The sequence below is a fragment of the Chrysochloris asiatica genome, unplaced genomic scaffold, assembly GCF_000296735.1.
Source record: "Chrysochloris asiatica unplaced genomic scaffold, ChrAsi1.0 scaffold00034, whole genome shotgun sequence".
NCBI classification, from domain to species: domain Eukaryota; kingdom Metazoa; phylum Chordata; class Mammalia; order Afrosoricida; family Chrysochloridae; genus Chrysochloris; species Chrysochloris asiatica.
Window position 1 is genome coordinate 16,241,390 of NW_006408552.1, and position 18,873 is coordinate 16,260,262.

At 46.2% G+C, this 18,873-nt stretch overlaps 1 protein-coding gene across 1 annotated transcript in view; it reads right to left on the minus strand.

The window, feature by feature from the left end:
- The window catches only part of SDK1 (sidekick cell adhesion molecule 1), a 774,959-nt gene that overhangs the window by 342,132 nt on the left and 413,954 nt on the right, over positions 1-18,873 (minus strand). The window contains exons 6-7 of the mRNA XM_006859873.1: positions 8,826-8,937; positions 7,367-7,557 (exon numbers count right to left, since the gene is read on the minus strand). Coding sequence (XP_006859935.1) covers positions 7,367-7,557; positions 8,826-8,937 — 303 coding nt within the window. The remainder of the gene's footprint in view (positions 1-7,366; positions 7,558-8,825; positions 8,938-18,873) is intronic.

The window sequence follows — 18,873 nt, forward strand, 5'->3', positions numbered from 1 at the left end:
CCACTCATAGCAACCCTGCACAGAGTTTCCAAGAAGCAGCTGGTGAATCTGAACTACCAACCTTGCAGTCCAGTGCATTATTCCACAGTGCCACACCAGACCCTGTTACACCTAGCAAAAAGACCCCTGGTGGCACAGTGGTTGAAGTGCTTGGATGCTAACCAGTAAGTTGACAGTTCGAACCCATCTAGTACTCCATGGGAGAGACATGGCAGTTGGCACCCTTGAAGCCTTACAGCTCTAGAAGCCCCATGGGGCAGTCTTCTGTTCTAGAAGGTTGCAATGAGGCAGAATCCGTTCTGCAGAACTGCGCTGGTATTTCTTTGGGTCCATAGCAAAGGGGAGTCCTGGGGTGGTGCTGCAGTATAAGCACTGGACCACAAGGTCAATTTGAACTGCAAGGTTGGCGAGTCAAAGCCACTAGGTGCTCCTCCGAAACCCTAAACAGGGTTGCTAGGAGTCAGACTTGATGGTACTTAACACCAACAAGGGCAAAGGGATTGTGGGTGTCACTAAGGTAGCAACCCTGAGATGAGGTTATCTTGGGTGTCGGGTGGGTGCACTCTAGTCCCTGGAAACAGGAAAAGTGAGGCAGAGGGAGGCCCAGGGGACCTGGAACATGAGAAGGGTTCAGCCCAGTTTCAGGTTTTGATGATGACAGGGCCATGAGCCAGGGAATGTGGGTGTCAGTCACTGCTGTGGGTGATGGGGGGCTCAGTCCCTACTGTAGACAACAGGATCTGAGCCCCCTCTATGGGTTACAGTGCTCAGTCTCCACCAGGATGACCAGGGTTTGGCCTCACTGGGATGCCAACATAGAAGACACCTAAGTTGAGTGTGTCAACTGAGTGGCCAGTAGCAGGAGAAACGGAGACAGAACAGGGAGCATCTTCCAAGTTTATGATGAGTCCCACTCAGGCAAGCCCTCCAGAAGCCAGTGTCCAGCCACAAGGCAGGAACCTAGACTCACTGGCCCATCTCTCCCAAGGCTGCTCCATCAGGCCAGCACTGGCTCTGAGCCTGATTTAAAATGAAAGTCTCCCAAACTGGCCATTTGGAGCCATGGGCCAGAACACCCAGGTCTCCTTAGATGGTGCAGCATCTTGATGTATCAGCAGCCTGAGGTGACGCCTTCAGCCTGTGTTCTGTAGGATAATGAGAATTTAGGGGGAGCACTTCAATGTAAACGTGCTAACAACCCTCCCTGGCATCCTGTGGCATTCAGATGCCCACAGTGTGCACTGGAGGAGAGTGTGGAGTTTGGTGGTGTGTTCCTGTGTGTCTGGGGAACAGGTAGGATGAGGCAGGTGGGGTGTGCTACGAGTGGAGAGGGGATGAGGGACAGGTGACCATGGAGGACTCGAGGGCAGGGCAGGAGAAGACAGGTATTGTGGAGACCAGCAGCAACAGAGCTGTGCCAACTGCCAAATGACAGAGGAGGACAACGGGGTCTCGGCAGGTGTTGGCAGGTATGACATTGCCTGAAACAGAGCCCCAAGCGCCTGTCTAAACTGCCAAGGTGAAGCAATGCAGCAAGAAGTTGACAGGCACAGTAAACAGCTGCCACCAGTCTGTCCTGCCTCATCAGAATGAGAGGAGAAATCAGAAGCCAATTTGCGTCTGCGTCCTTTTCGTCTGCATGTTCAGATCTTCTCCATGTCAGCAGTGACAGCCCTGTGGAATTGGTCATAACATTCCAGAGGGCTTCCCAAGAGACAGCGCAGGTGGGGTGTTCACAGCCGACACAATTCTGAATCGACACTCACTCGCTGATTTTCTCATATGGCTCCACAACAATATTCCACTGGTCACAGGAAACCCTTACAAATAAAGGGATCATTATCTACCTGGGGGTCCTGGTGTGGTGCTGTAGGATCAGCGCTGGACTGCAAACTACAAGGTCAGCAATTCAAACCCACCAGCTGCTCCTCAGAAACCCTATATAGGGTTGCTATGAGTCAGACTGCACTTAACAACAATTATCTATGTGGGGAGTCTTAGTGTGGTGCTGTAGGATAGGCACTGGACTGCTAACTGTAAGGTTGGTGGTTCAAATCAACCAGAGACTCCACAGAAACCCTATGCAGGGTTGCTATAAGTTGGGAGTCGACTTGATGACAATAACAACAACAACAACAACAACAATGTATCTGGAATCAAATACACAAAGGCAACTGGACAGGTTAGGTGGGAACCTTAGAGGGCAGTGAGTTGATGTGAATGAGGGAGGAACAATTTGGAAAAGGAGGGTGAGAATGTTGTACAACTTTGAGACTATAATGCATGTTACCGAATGGAACATGAAGAAAGTGCTGTGATGGTGTGTGTTCCAACAGCAACAGGCAATAAAATAAATGAAACAAATTTTGAAAAAAGGGAGCTCGGGATTTATAGCAGCATCATTTGGAAGTGGAGTGTTTCCGCATGCCTTTTAAAGTCAGAGCTTGAGAGGAGAGAGAAGCAGAAGACTGGGGCTGATCTGCTTTGGGATTCAGATCTAAATGCAAAGCCGAAGTTCAGGCAATGCGGCTAAGAATTTTCACAAGGAATGATGATGACTGAAATATTCTGGTTTGTGGGGCAATGGATGCCTTCTCTGTTTAAATTAGCTGAGAGTGTTTTTAACACAATAAAGGTATTAGCTGGAGGACTAAGATGTACCTGCCCCAAGCCATGGTATTTCCAATCACTTCATAGGCATATGAAAGTTGGACAATGAATAAGGAAGACCCAGGAAGAATCCATGCATATGAATGATGGTGTTGGAGAAGAATACTGTCTTGGAAGAAGAGCAGCCAGAATGCTCCTTAAAAGAATTGATGACAAGACTTTGTCTCATGTACTTTGGACATGTTATCAGGAGGGATCAGTCTCTGGAGAAGGACACCATGCTTGGTAAAGTGGGGTTGGTGAAAAGGGGAAGACCCCCAATGAGACAGACTGGCACAGAGGCAGCAGCAATGGGTTCAAACATAACAACAATCATGAAGTTGGTGCAGGACCAGGCAGTGTTTCAGCTGTGCAGAGGGTCGCTGTGAGTCAGAACTGACTTGATGGCACCTTCAACAGCTGCTACTCAGAAACTTTATACAGGGTCGCTGTGATTTGGAACCAACTCGGTGACACTTAACAACAACAGTCCCAACTACTGCAGATTTAAGTAGTCCTGGTAGCATAGTGGGCTATGAGATGGGCTGCTAACCACAAGGTCAGCAGTTTGAATCTACCAGCTGCTCTGTAGGAGAAAGATGAGGCTTTCTGCTCCAGTAAAGATTTACAGCCTTGGATGAGTCAGAACCCATGTGATAGCACACAACCACTAATTACCACTGTTGCAGATTTACACATGGCTAAGTCCTGGTGTAAATAAACAACATTCTTATCAAGGGAGAAAAGATTGAAGTTGTCACGGACTTCATTCTTCTTGGATCAACTATCAACACTCACAGAAGCAGCAGTCAAGAAATCAAACGATGTATTTATTACATTAGGCAAATCTGCTGCACAAGAACTTTTTAAAGTGTTGAAGAGCAAACATGTCAGCTTGAGGACTAAGGTGTGCCTGACCCAAGCCATGGTGTTTTCAATAACCTCATATGCATGCTAAAGCTGGACAGTGAATAAGGAAGACCATAGAAGAATTGATGCATTTGAGTTATGGTGTTGGAGGAGAATATTGAAAGTGCAATGGGCTGCCAAAAGAACCAACAGATTCATGTTGGAAGAAGTGCAGCCAGAGTGTTCCTTAGAGGACAAGATGGCCAAACTTCATCTCTCATACTTCGGACATGTTGTCAGGAGGGACCAGTCGCTGGAGAAGGATATCATGTTTGGTAAGGTGGAGGGTCAGGGAAAAAGAGGAAGACCCCTAATGAGATGGATTGGCCAGGTGGCAGCATCGATGGACTCAAGCGTGGCAACAATTGTGAGGTTGGCCCAGGACCGGGCAGTGTTTCATTCTGTTGTGCATTGGGTCTCTGTGAGTGGGTACCGACTCAATGGCACCTACCAACAAATTCCTGGTGTGGCGCTGCAAGGTAGGCACTCGACCGCAAGGTCGGTTCAAACTGCAAGGTTCATGGTTCAAACTCACCAGCCTCTCCTCGGAAACTTTACACAGGGTGGCTATGGGTCGGAACTAACTCGATGGCACTTAATGACAACAATTTTAATTTTGGTTCAGTCTGTAATGCGTGAATGCTCACTCAGTTTAGATCCATCCAGATGGGAAGTCTTTGTGAGAGAACAGGGATATGGGATGTACATCTATCGCTAAAGTTATGATGAAACAGAACAAGCTCAGATCCCCTGGGAGAATCAACAGTGACTGTGATGTAAAGGAGCCCTGGTAGTGCAGGGGGTTGAGTGCTGGGATTTCAAGTAAAAGGTCGGTGGTTCAAACCCACCAGTCACTCCACAGGAGAAAGATGTGCCAGTCAGCTTCCATAAAGATGAGGGTCTTGGAAACCTGAGGGGGCAGTTCTTTGCTGTTCTACAGGGTCGGTATGAGTTGGAATTTCCTTAGCAGCAGTGGATTTTTGCTTAGTGATCTCAGGTTTCACAGAACAGTATTCAGTAATCAACGATCCCTGGTGGCTCCATGGATAAGCACTCTGAAAGGTTGGTGGTTTGAATCCACCCAGGCGCTCTATAGGACAAAGAACTAGCAATCTGCTTCTGTAAAGTTGACAGCCTAGAAAGACCTCTACTCTGCCACATGTCCACGCTCCAAAATGTCCATGCCAAGGTCACCTCAAAACCAGGTCTCCTGTCCCTTCCCCCTGCTCCTGCTATCCAGGAACAGGGCACGCAGCCCCCTTCTCCAGCTGTCTCCTTCTCTTGTTTTAGTTATATGGATGCTAGGAGGAGTCCTGGCATGGCTCTGTGGGTTAATGCGCTGGACTGCAAAAGTCATCTGAACTGTAAGGTTGGTGGTTCAAGCTCATCAGCTGCTCCTCAGAAACCTTATACAGGGCCATCAGAAGTTGGAACTGACTCAAGGGCACTTAACAATAACAAGGAGGGAGCCTACAGCCCTCCCTCCCCTCTTAGATTGCCCCCTCTTCCCCAAACTCTTTGTTCCTAGCAGGGAACAGACAGTCAGGCATCTTGGGAATTTCCAGTTGGTTCTTCATACCATCCTTAACTGCTCTTACACTTGTGAATATACCATGATATACAAAGGCCCTAACTCCTCCCTTCCTGTGGTAAAACTTCAGGATCCAGCCAGCCACCACTGGACACAGCTGTGCGTCACTCTTTGTAGGTAAATTCCCTGATAGGGAAACCATCTCTTTTTTGTAATAAACTAATCTCTCGGAACAAGTACTGGTTATATTTTTGATCTCATAGTCATCTATGTACTCAGAAGGTTTTCCCTTCTGGGTCTGAACAAGGTCACTATGGGTCAGAACTGACGCAATGGCACCCAAAGACAACGACAAGAAAACCGAATGGCTCTCTGCTTATTGGATTTTCATTGCTGTTAATTCCGGTGCCCTGATGCTGCAGTGATTAAATGTCAGCTGCTAATGAAAAGGTCGGCGGTGGTTCAAACCCACCAGTCACTCTGTGGGAGAAAGGTGAGGCTGTCTGCTTCTGTAAAGATTTAACCTGGGGCAGCTGTCCTCTGTTCTGCAGGGCAGCTGTGGGTCAGAATCCACTCGATGGCAGTGGGTCTGGTGTCTCTGGATTCTCATTCTTGCAAAGGAATGATGCCTTCCACATCCCCCTCCCCAACACCACCTCGAAGGCCTTTGAGTCCCTCTGAGTGTAATCCGTCCATTTAAGAACAATAAAGTTGTCAGAGCAGTAGCTGGAGGATGGAGAAAGGAACAGAGGCTGCGCCCCACAGAGTAAGACTTCCATCATTGGACCATAAAGTGAGGATGTCCTCAGCCACTCACAATGCACACTTCCCAAACAAGATCCGGCCTAGCATGGAGAGTCCATTGCATCTCTGCGGCCCAGGAATAAGACGAGGTACCATCCCTCATTTAAAAAAAAGTTTAACCAACGGAACTTTGATGGCATTGTGGTGGCTTACGTGCGGCTGCAATGCTGGAAGCTATGCCACAGATATTGTGTCTCGATTTATTTACATGTGACTGTCTTACACAGGGAAGGTTTGCGGCAACCCTGCATGGATCAAGTCTAGTGGTAACATTTTTCCAATGGCGTGTGCTCATGGTGTGTCTCTTGCTTCGTACTTTTTCACACGTCATGGATGATAGTCTAGTGAAGTTGGCAAAATGAGCATGACTCGCTTGACTGCAGTCCTCGCTTTATGCCGGTGGTCTGGAACTGAATCCGCAATATCTCTGAGATCTGCCTGCGTTTCAAATACCAACAGGGTCACCTGTTGTGTACAGGTTTCAGTTGAGTTCCCAGGCTAAGATGCACCAGAGAGAAATGCCTGTTGATGTACTTGTGGAATCTAACCAGCACAAATCCTACAGCTCACAATGGAACACTGCCCAGTATAGACACATCAGGGAAGGCCCATGGGTAGGAAAGGCCACCACTGTGGTAGGCGGGCCTGTGAAAGTAACATGGGCTGGCAGTGGCCTCATAAAGACGGTGCAGGCCCGGGCACTATTTTTCCTGTTGTTCATGAGTTCACCGGAGCCAACCCGTGGGCAAGTAACAACAACATCCAAACATTTTAAAACAATTTCTGAACACTGATCATAACAGCAAAATACAAGCTCCAAGGAGTTGTAGTGGCATGAAGGCCGGGACCTCAGGGGATGTAAATGACACGTATCTGAGCTTCGTGCCTCCCAAGCTCTCAAACAGAATGGACAGTCCTTGGAGGTGTACAAAAGAACACAGGTGCTTTCCTGAAACCTGCCTTGCTTGGGTTTCTATTCATGAAAAAGAAGAATAGGATGGATTTGGAAAATAAACTCACCTCCACTTCCATATTCTGAGTTAAAAATAAATTTGGGGAAGTGTAAGTATAGCTCTTTGGTTCTACCCCTGTTCATCAGTCTGTCACTCTGTGGGGGCTTGTGTGTGGCTGTGATGCTGGAAGGTGTACAACCAGTAACTCAAATACCAGCAGGGTTACCTGTGGTGGACAGCTTTCAGCCAAGCATCAAGACTAAAGACTAGGAAGAAAAGCTTGCCAATTTAATTCCAAACATCAACCAGTGAGAACACTGTTGGACTCACTTGCTTAGGACATGACACTGAGGGAACTAATCGGTTGAGGAAGACAGCCTGTTTGAGACAGAGGGAGACCCTTGGTGGGACAGATCAGTGAAATGACTGCAATTATGTGCTGATGATTGGGAGGACCAGCCCATCACCATTGTTTTGTCCCTGAGAGTCAGTGTGAGCACAGGTACTGGTTTGATGTTACCTATGATGGAGAGGAAGGCTTTGGCTCTGACTGGTTCCAAGGGGCTCCCCTTCATTGCCGCCTCGCAGACGTACATCCCGGTGTCGGCGGATGTCGGGTTGCTGATGGTGAGGTGCCGGCCGAAGTTGTGCAGCCCACTGCTGACTCTCACCCCGTTTCTCTTCCAGGACACACTCAGCTCTTCCACGGGTCTGGGAGGACAGAGGACAGGCATGGTGAATCCCACAGATGGCAAGCATAATAGGTCCAGGCGTTCAGCACCAGCCTGACAGAGCGGATTCTGCCAGGAAGCAGGGTGGGCTGAACAATGGGCATTTAAAAATCAATCCAGATCGGGCTGTGCTCCCTTATGGCACGCATGGACAGTACATTCTGCTCAAGGGCTATTGAGCAAGGATAGCTAATTGAAGTCGCAATGGACCATAAGCACTAATGATTCCATTTGCTCAGGAAAAGAATATTTAAAATAAAGACTATTCTAAATATAGTGAGATTGGCAACTCTGTTCTGGAGTCACTGTGAGTCTGCAGAGAACGCCTGGGGCTACAGGAAAGAGGCAGGAAAGGTGGTCTCAATTACTCCCTCATTCTCCAAGGAGCCCTAGTGATGCTGTAGGCCAACCACTGGACTGTAACCACAAGGTCAGCAGTTCAAAGCCACCAGCTGCTCCTCTGGAGAAAGATAAGGCAGTCTACTTCTGTAACTATCTACAGCCTCAAAAACCCTATGCAGGGTGGCTGTGAGTCCGAATCGAATGAAGGAGCTCTGACCTGAAAACGATGAACTATTGGGATCAAGTCAGCATGTTGTTCCCTATCCTCCCGTGTACGGCACGCTCACAGGTAGCGGGACAAACTTGACTGTTGTAGCTAGAAGAGCAAACCATACGTCATGCATAAAGTGTCTTTCCTCAAGAGAGGAATGTCATTGCACCTGTCACCTGTCAAGTGTTGTTGTTGTGAAGTGCCAGTTCCGACTCATAGCCACCCTGTCTGGGGCTTCTGAGGGGCAGCTGCTGGGTTTGTATTGCCGACCTTGCAGTTTGTAGTCCAGTGCTGATCCTACAGCGACACAGCAAGAGTCCAATCTAGCTATCAGCAGTCCCTAAAAGCTAGGGGGCAGTGCTGGCTCAGTGGTAAAATGTTTGCCTGCCACATATGAGACTCTGGTTCGAATCCAGGCCAATGCACTTCATGCACACCCATCACCTGTCTGTCGCTGGAGGCTGGCGTGTTGCTAGGATGTTGAAGGGGGTCTCAGGCTAAGAGGGGCTCAGCAGAAAGACTGGAAGATCGATTTCCAAAAATCAGCCAATGATTATCCTATGGCCGAGAACCCAACCCACAACCAATGATGGGGCCGGGACATAAGCAGGCAGTATTCCATTGCACTTGGGGTAGTTATGAGTCGGGGCAGCTGACAGCAGTGGTAACTCACAACACAGGACCGAGCCTCATACCTGGCATTGGCTATGCATTCCAGGGTGACTTCACTGGTCCCAGCCACCACAGTCCTGTTGCCTGGAGGAATCACTATGACGGGGTCCACAGTTTCTGGGGTGCCCGCAGTTCCTGTGGCAGAGAAAACTGAGATCACTATGGAATCCTGGAGGTGCAACAGTGGGAACATTCCAAACCCGAGTCCTGCTGGTCCAGACCCGTTGATGGGAAACCCAAAAGGTCAAGACTCCACCCTGACCCTCCACTGTTACGTCATTGTCACGGGTCTTTATCTACCGGGTCTCAGCTGCTTCCCTCTGGTTCCATCCACACCCACCTTGAGGGGACACCAGCTAAACAGAGAAACAAAATGCGTAGGCATTGTCAAACAGGAAACGGAGGATCTGTTCTGAAACCGGCACCCAATTCACAATGAAAAGTTTTTGCTTTGTTTTTAAAAAGGCAGCCTCGGAAACTCTATTGGGCAGTTCTAGCCTGTCCTATAGGGTTACTATGAGTCGGAACTGACTCGGCAGTGTGTTTGGAAAAGAGAATAATGACTCCTCCTTAAAAAACTCTATAACTGAGACCATCACATGATCACTCCCAATATCTTCCAGCCTCATGCACAACTGTTTCAACTGTTGACCATTTCCCAGGACGTCTCTGGGTTTTATTATTATTTTATTAATTTATGACTTTTCTTATTGAGTTAGCACGTAAACCCACTATTTTCAAATCCATCCAATTCTACAAACATTAAATGTGCTCAGCATGCTACTAAGCAACTGGTGTTTCTCATTAGTCTCCAAGTAGCGTTTCCTGGAGTGGACCGCCTTCGACTAACCAAATGTTTAGTTCTGTTAGTACAAGCTCTATCCTTTCGCTTTTTGAAAAAGTGAACATCCTGAGTTTCTCTCTTGTTTTGTTAGCAGCAAACTACAAAGAATGTAGCTCATATTCCTGGTGACAAACAAGACAAAAATACCTGACACATCTTTACCACTTGTCTTTAAATCACGTGCACTGTCAAAATTAAATTACACAGAGTACACTTTAAAACAGCAACAACCAAACACCCACTGGTGTGGAGCCAAAGCTGACTCATAGCAACCTAGAGGAGAACTGCCCCCCAGGGATGTAAATATTCATGAAAGCAGATAGCCTCATCTTTCTCCCAAGGAGCAGCTGGTGGGCGGGTTTGAACCACCGACTTTGTCATTAGCAGCACAATGCTTAACCTGCTATGCCATCAGTGCTCCTTATCAAAACCCAAACCTGTCAATGAGTCAACTCCTATTCATAGTAACCCTGTAGGACAGAGCAGAACTGTCTCATAGGGTTCTAAGACCACTAAATCTTTACAGGAGCAGACTGCATTGTCTTCCCACAGAGCAGCTGGTGGGTTCCTGTTGCTAACCTGTGGTCAGTAACCCAACACTTAAACACACTGCCACCAGGCTTCTAATTCCAATCAGGAGGGGGCGCTGTAGGAAGGGAGTGGAAATAAAGTCAAATGAGTACAAATGCAGAAGAGGGTTGTCATCGATATAAACAGCTGGTTCAAGTTGGCCATGCTGGGGACGCTGTGGGTTAGAGGTCGGTTGCTAATTGCAAAGTTGGCAGTTCAAACCCACCAGCCGCTTCTCAGCAGACAGGTGAGGCTGTCTGCCTCCATAAACACTATCAGCCTCGAAAATCCTCAGGGACAGTTCTACTCTGTCCCATAGAGTCACTAGGCGTTGGAATGGACTCAAAGACACTGGGTTTAGTAAATGGTTGCTCTCTTGACTACTAGCAAGAAACCTGGCAGGTCAAAGTCACCCATGGGTACCTCATAAGAAAGGCCTGGCAATCTGCCTCCAAAAGGTCAGAGCCTTGCAAACCCTGTGGAACAGCTCTATGTACTCCACACACAAGGAGTCATCATGAGTCATTAGCAACTCAACAGCAAAACTTCTCTGCTCTGGCTATAAATACCTAAACAAGATGAGATTTCTTTTTCTCCTTCCTCTCCTTCCTCCTCCCCCCCCTCCTCCTCCTCCTTGTTTTTTTAATAAGTTCCTGTAAGTCATAGTTGTTTTTAAAACTTTGATTCAGGCTTAGAAAAAATTTAAACTCGAGACAGATGATGCTGAGTATCACATATCATTGGGTCTCCCAGTTAAGTTGGGGGAGTTATACAGCTTGGGTGTCTCCTGCTTCTCAAACTCTCTGCCCCCAAATCCAGTGGTGCAGTGCTCCTGGGAAAGCCAACAGAGAGCCCTGTCCTCCGGAGGTCTCCAGCCTGACCCTGCATGTTTATGAGATGACAGAGTGGGGTGAAGTGGCATTGAGCGGCCATCAGATTCTAAACACAGACTTACCATGATGGGACAAAGACAGAACTGAGTACCCATCAGACCACAGCCTGTGAGTCTGTGATGAGGAGAAACGACCAGAGAAGCTAATATTTGCTGAGAGTGATGTGAAGTGAAAGAGAGCAGAGGCTGATGCTAAAAGGTCAGTGAGCAGCGTGCTAATTTGGCATTAATCACTGCTTAGCTACAGCAGCAAGAGGGAAGCTGCTCTCAGGACTTGTCCCTGTCAGGGAAGACCAGTCACCCGGCCTCTTGGAGCCCTTCTCCTGTGGCCGTGAAGCCTGCCCACTCCACGCTGACCCTGAGAACTTGCACATGAGGCCGATGACACCCTGAGCCTCAGAGCATCTCAGAAATTCATGGAGTCAAACACTCGGCTTCTAACCGCATCCAAACAGATGGCAGAATTGACTGAGATGCACTCTCTTGACAGAGATATTATCCGTGGGTTTGTCAGTACACCCTACTGTGTTGAAGGGACACTAGCAGTACTTCAAATACCAGTAGAGTCATCAACGGCAGATAGGTTTCAGCAGAGCTGTCTGAATAAGAAAGACTAAGAAGAAAGGCCTGGCAATCTAGTGCCCAAAAAACCCAGCCATTGGAAAGCCCATGGAGTCCACTTGTACTCTGACACACGTGGGGTTGCTCTGAGATGGAGTCGACCCAGTGTGCCTGGTTTTTTAAAACGAAGGAAATGCAGGTCCTTTAAAAGTGATTGCAGAGCACACAGGATCACTGATGAGGTAAATGCGATGTGTAGATAGGACAGACAGAACAAAGCCAGGCACACTTTTACTGAGTGCAGAACGCAGGCATTTTATCCTGACATGGCTGTAACAACATGATCTCATGATAACAAGAGTAGGGCTGGGCTCACTTGAGTACATGATGCTGGTTTATTGTCTCATCATTTTTAAGTATTTAATATATATATATATATATATATATATATATATGTATATATATATATATATATAGCATTTATACCTGCACATGGATGAAAAAGACCTCCACTGAAATGCACCAGGTCTTTAGATGATATGCATCTATGATTGTTTCTTTACTTTCAGCAAGCAAGGTTGTGTCATAATAATCTGCAATATGCAGAAGATACAACTTTGCTTGCTGAAAGCAAAGAAGACTTACTGATGAAGATCAAAGACTACTGCCTTCAGTATGGATTGCACCTCAATATAAAGAAAACAAAAATCCTGACAACTAGACCAACATCAGGATAAATGGAGGAAGAGAAAAGAGTGACTTTGTCAAGGATTTCATTTAACTTGGGTCCTTGCAAATCAGGGGAGCAAGCAGTAGTCACGGGTGAAAAGGATGGATTGCATCAGACAGACGTGCTGCAAAAGATCACTTTAAAGTGTTCAATAGCAAAGACTTTGAGGGCTAAGGTGTGCTTGACCCAAGCCAAGGTATTTTCAATTGCCTCATATGCGTGGAATAAAAATTGAAATCTTTCAAGAAAGTGAGGTGGCACAGGAGTCACTCACTCATCTCTGCCAAGAAATTTGGAAGACAACTGATTGGAAGACATCCATAGTTGTGCCCATTCCAAAGAGAGGTGACCCAACGGAATGCGGAAATCATCCGATAATCTCTTTGATGTCCCATGCTAGTAAAGTTTTACTAAAGGTAATACAGAAATGGCTGCAAGCATACACTGACAGAGAACTTCCAGAGCTTCAAGCCGGATTCAAAAGAGGCCGTGGAATAACGGATAGATATCATTGCTGATGTCCGATGGATCTTGGCTGAAAGCAGAGACTATCAGAAAGATGTTTACCTGTGCTTTAATGACTATGCAAAAGCTTTTGATTGTGTGGATCATAACAAGCTATGGACAACATTGCAAAGTATGAGTATTCTCAAACACGTAATTGTGCTCATGATGAATCTGTAACTGGACTAAGAGGTACATGTACAGAGCATGGAAACACCGAATGTTTCAAAATTAAGAAAGGTGTGAGACAGGTTTGTATTCTTTCACCATAACTTATTCAACCTGTATGCTGAGCAAATAATCTGAGAAGTTGGGTTATATGAAGAAAAATGTGGCATCAGGATTGGAGGAAGACTCATTAACAACCTGTGATATGCAGATGATACAACCTTGCTTGCTGAAAGTGAAGAGGACTTAAAACATTTACTGATGAAGGTCAAAGAGCACAGCCTTTGGTATGGATTGCATCTCAATGTAAAGAAAACAAAAATCCTCACCACTGGACCAATAAACAACATTCTTATCAAGGGAGAAAAGATTGAAGTTGTCAAGGACTTCATTCTTCTTGGATCAACTATCAACACTCATGGAAGCAGCAGCCAAGAAATCAAATGACGTATTGCATTAGGCAAGTCTGCTGCACAGGAACTTTTTAAAGTTTTGAAGAGCAGAGATGTCAGCTTGAGGACTAAGGTGTGCCTGACCCAAGCCATGGTATTTTCAATAACCTCATATGCATGCGAAAGCTGGGCAGTGAATAAGGAAGACCGTACAAGAATTGACACAATTGAGTTATGGTGTTGGAGGAGAATATTGAAAGTGCCATGGGCTGCCAAAAGAATCAACAGATCTGTGTTGCAAGAAGTACATAGCCAGAGTGCTCCTTGGAGGCCAGAATGGCCAAACTTTGTCTCTCATACTTCGGACATATTGTCAGGAGGGACCAGTTGCTGGAGAAGAATATCATGTTTGGTAAGGTGGAGGGTCAGAGAAAAAGAGGAAGACCCCCAACGAGATGGATTGGCCAAGTGGCAGCATTGATGGACTCAAGCGTGGCAACAGTAGTGAGGTTGGCCCAGGATCGAGCAGTATTTCAATCTGCTGTGCATAGAGTTGCTATGAGTCAGTACCAACTTGATGCCACCTAACAACAACAACATATGCATGTGAAAGTGGAATAATGGATAAGGATGACCATAAAAGAACTGAAGAATTGGTGCATTTAAAATATGGTGTTGGAGAAGAATACTGGAAGTGCCATAGACTGCCTGAAGAACCAACCAATTTGTCTTGGAAGAAGTAAAGTCAGAATATTCTCTGGAACTGAGCATGGTAAAACTTCATTTCATGTATTTTGGACATATTATCAGGAGGGACTGTCCCAGGAGAAGGACATCATGCATGGTCAAGTGGAGGGTCTGCAAAAAAGAGGGAGAGCCTCAACAAGATGAATTGACACAACGGCTGCAACATATCTGCTATTGGCACAGTGTTGTTAAATGCCGCTGAGTTGGTTCTGACTCATAGCAACCCTGTATAGGGTTCTTAAGGGCTGGCTGGTGGGTTTGGACTGCCGACCTTGAGGTTCAAACTGACTTTGTGGTCCAGTGCATAAACCCACATCGTCACACCAGGCACAGTACTGGGCAACATTTCATTGTTGAATATGGGGTCACTATCTATGAGTGGAAACAGCATCTAACAACCACATTGCTGTTCTAGGGCTCCTGGTGGGACAATGGTTAAGCACTCAGCTGCAAACTGAAATGTTGTCGTTTCGAACCCATCAGTGACTCCTCGAACCCTAGGGAGGAAATAATTGGTGACCAACTCCCATAAATATTACAGCCTTACAAACCCTATGGGGCAGCTGTTCTACTTTGGCATATGTTGTTGTTAAGTGCCATCGAGTTGGTTCCAACCCATAGAGACACTGTATAGGGTTTCCAAGAAGCAGTTGGTGAACTTGAATCACTGACCCTGTGGTTCAAACCGACCTCGCAGTAAAGCGCATTAACCTGCAGTGCCACACCAGGACTCTTATGGTGGTGGTGGTGATGGTGATGGTGGTGGTGATGGTGATGGTGGGGATGTGCCGTGGAGTCAGAACCAACTCACAGTGACCCTGTACAGGGTTTCCAAGGCTGTAACTCTTTACAGGAGCAGAAAGCCTCATCTTTCTCCCGTGGAACAGCTGGTAGTTTCGAACTGCTGATAGGGTCATGGAATTGACTCAAAGGCACACAAGAATAATAGCACTGTTGTTTCTTCATTTACATTACGCACTTTTAGCTCATTTACTCCATTTCACAAATCCTTTTGATATGCTTAAATTTAAGATATGCTTAAATTTACTTTAAGAAGCTGTTTACTTAAGCAACTTTACATTGTGATTTTATACACAGATATATCCAATATTTAATATTAATACATTTGGGCATTCTTCAAAGAACGAAACACTGTATTTATTTCTTGTAGTATCTGCGATAAAACTTCATAAATACTCAAACAGGCGCAAGGTCTGTTTGAACCGGAAGGTTGGTGGTTCAAACTCACCAGATGCTCTTCAGAAACTATATAAGGTTGCTATGAGTCAGAACTGACAGTTTCACTTGCTGAAGAGGTTGAATAGGGAGGAGGTGCCTAGGTGGTATTTATTCAAAGAGCACATTTAAATACCAAATCTCTCCTACAGGAAGAGAGAAAAAGGTTCAGGCTAACCTGAGATGCTAAACTGTGGAGTTTCTGCAGATCAAAGAGGCTATATGGAAGAGATCCCATTTCAGTGCAATCAAGCAATGTGTGATTTAGGTGTGGCTGAGAGAACAGTGACCAGAAGTACTTCTGGTAAACCTGGGGCTGGGTAAGCAATGGAGAGGGGAGCAGAACGAGGTGGTGGGCAGAGATGGAAGGAAATGAGGCCCCACCACCAGCAGCCACATGGATATGTGGTAACAGAAGGAGATCAATTGCAAAGCCATTGGTACGGAATCTGTATGCCGTATGTTTGAGGAACAGCAAGGAGGCTTGTGTGGCCTGGGATGGGGAGAGTGAAGAAGAAGATCGGAGGGAGATGATCTATTTCCCAAAATTCCACTAACCCGCTGCCATCAAGTTGTACAGAGTAGAACTGCTCTTTAGGGTTTCTGAGACTGGACATCTCTAGGGGAGCAGCCAACCTCATCTTTCCCCTGTGGAGCAGCAGGTAGGGTCCAACCACTGACCTTGAGGTTAGCAGCACGATGCTGAACCCACTGCACCACAAGGACTGCTTTCTAAAAACTGTTGTTGTTCTTGCTAGATGCCATTGAGTCGGTTCCAACTCTTAGGGACCTCTTACACAATAGAACGACGCACTGCCCGGTCCTGCGTCATCTTCATAATCGTTGCTACCCTTGTGGCCCATTGCTGCTGCCACTGTGCCAAACAATCTTCTTAGGGGTCTTCCTCTTTTTCCCTGACCCTCCACTTTACCAAGCATGATGTCCTTCTCCAGGAACTGGCCCTTCCTGATAATATGTTCAAAGTACAAGAGATGACGTTTCACCATCCTCTACTAAGGAACATTCTGGCTGTACTTCCCCAACACAGATTTTTTTTTCTTCCAATTTTTTATTGTGAATTGAGTGAAGGTTTACAGACAAAATCATCAGTTTTACATTCAGCAAATCATATACTATGTTTCATTACATGATTGCAATCTCCTCCATGTACCACCAGTTAACAACATTTACTGTTAACTATTTATAGCACTTTAACTATTGTATTCCTCCCTGTGTCTATCATTGTCTTGATGTTTCCTCTGCTAACCTCCCTCTTGTATATTTCCTGCCCTGTCACCCATGTTAACCTGTGTCTACCCTCTAATCCGTAAATAATCTTCCCTCTCCATCCCCCCTGTGGTGATGTAGAATCAGCACTGCACTGTGAACCACAAGGTCATCAGTGCAACCCCACGAGATGCTCCTTGGGAACTCTATACGGGGTTGCTATTGCTATGAGTTGGCACCAACTCGATGGTACTAAATACAACAACAACCTCCCCACCTCCTTAACTCTTGTAGATTCCAACACAGATTTGTTGGTTCTTCTAGCAGTCCATGGTACTTCTTCAATACCGTAACTCAAATGCATCAATTCTTGTATGTCTTACTTATTCACTGTCCAACTTTCACATGTAAGAATTAGTCCCTGAAAATCTATGGTTCACAGCAGTGCATTTCCTGACTCACCTGCTTTGGACACATCAGGAGGAATGCATCATTGGGGATGAGAAGATGGTGAGGATTGAGACATGTACGGCCTTGTCATGTTGGTGGGAATTCTGGGCTTTGTTCCCAATGAGAAATGGGAACCACTGGAAACTTTCCAACCACGAAACAGTAAGATAAGACTTTGTCTTAAATTAGGATAAGACTTAGTCCTAAACTAGGCAAAGTCTAGAGGCTGGGGGAGTTACTTGTAGGGAACAAAGGAGGCTGTAGGGAGAACAGCCAGGTGCCTGCAGGAGCCCAGGTGAGAGATAATGGGTGTTTAGACTGGGAATGTGGAAGGGGAGTCATTAGACTTAGGGCATGCTTCAGATGAGGAGCCACACAACATGCTGATGGATTGGCCATGCAGATGGTGCAAATTAGGGATAGAGGGGGGAAACTGGTGCTTCAGAGATGAAAAGACCAGGGAGGAAAAAGTTTGAAGGATAAACTAGGAGTGTTTTTTGTTAGAAACATGGAAGCATGAAATGGATCAGCACCAGGTACTCTTTCTCTGTGTGCAGCTCCATCCCCAGGTCTCTGTGCCCATAGCTCCTGTCTCCTGTAAACACCTGCCTTGGTCCAGTCTTCCTGCTGGCCTGGTCCCTGAGCAGGAGAGCAAGACAGAATCTTTAGTGGCTCCAGTTTCTCCCTGAACAGCTTTCATTGTCCTTGACACTGCCCAGTATGTCCAGCTGGGAAACCAACCCACCCAGGGATAGTGCCAGAACCCCAACATCTGCAGGGGGCGGGGGTGGTGACCTCCAGAAATATTTTACACCACAGCATTAAAATAATTCATTTTACTTGGATGTACAATCAATATCCATGGAAGCAAAAGTCAAGAAATCAAAGAATGTATTGCATTAGACAAATCCACTACAAAAAATCTCTTTAAAATGCTAAAGAGCAAAGATACTACTTTGAGGACTTAGGTGTACTTGACCCAGACCATGGAATTTTCAATCACCTCATATGTATGCAAACGCTGGGCAATGAATAAATAAATACTGGAGAAGAATCACTGCATCTGAGTTATGGTGTTGGTGAAGAATATTGAAAGTACTATGGACTGCCAGAGAACAAATAAATCTGTCTCGGAGGAAGTACAGCCAGAATGTTTCTTAGAAGCAAGGCTTACCATACTTCCACTCTCATACTTTGGACATGTTAGTAGTAGGAGGAACCAGTCTTTGAAGAATGACATCATACTTGGTAAAGTGGAGGGTCTGTGAAAAAGACGAAGATCCCCAACAAGATTGATTGACACAGTGGCTACACCAATGGGCTCAAGCGTACTAATGACTGTGAAGATGGCACAGGACTGGAAAGTGTTTCATTCGGTTGTACACAGGGTCACTGTGAACTGGAGCCGAATTGACAGCACCTAAAAACAACAACGTGCTCCAATGATCTTGTCTCTCTCTGTCAGACCTACATTCCCAGCACTGGACGCTAGGGCCACTCTGGATGCCCTTTTTACTCATCTTCTCTAGACCAGGTTTCATACTCACCCTACAGATTGCCCAAGACCTTAAGCCAGGTAAATAATTTGTTTGGCTAACATCTCAAGACACCACTTGTCTGTCAGTCTGTCGTACTGTGGTGTCTTACAAGTTTCTGTGATGTTGGAAGCAATGCCACCAGTATTTCTGATACCAGTAGAGCCTCCTGTGGCAGACAGGTTTCACTGGAGCTTCCAGACTAAGAGAGATAA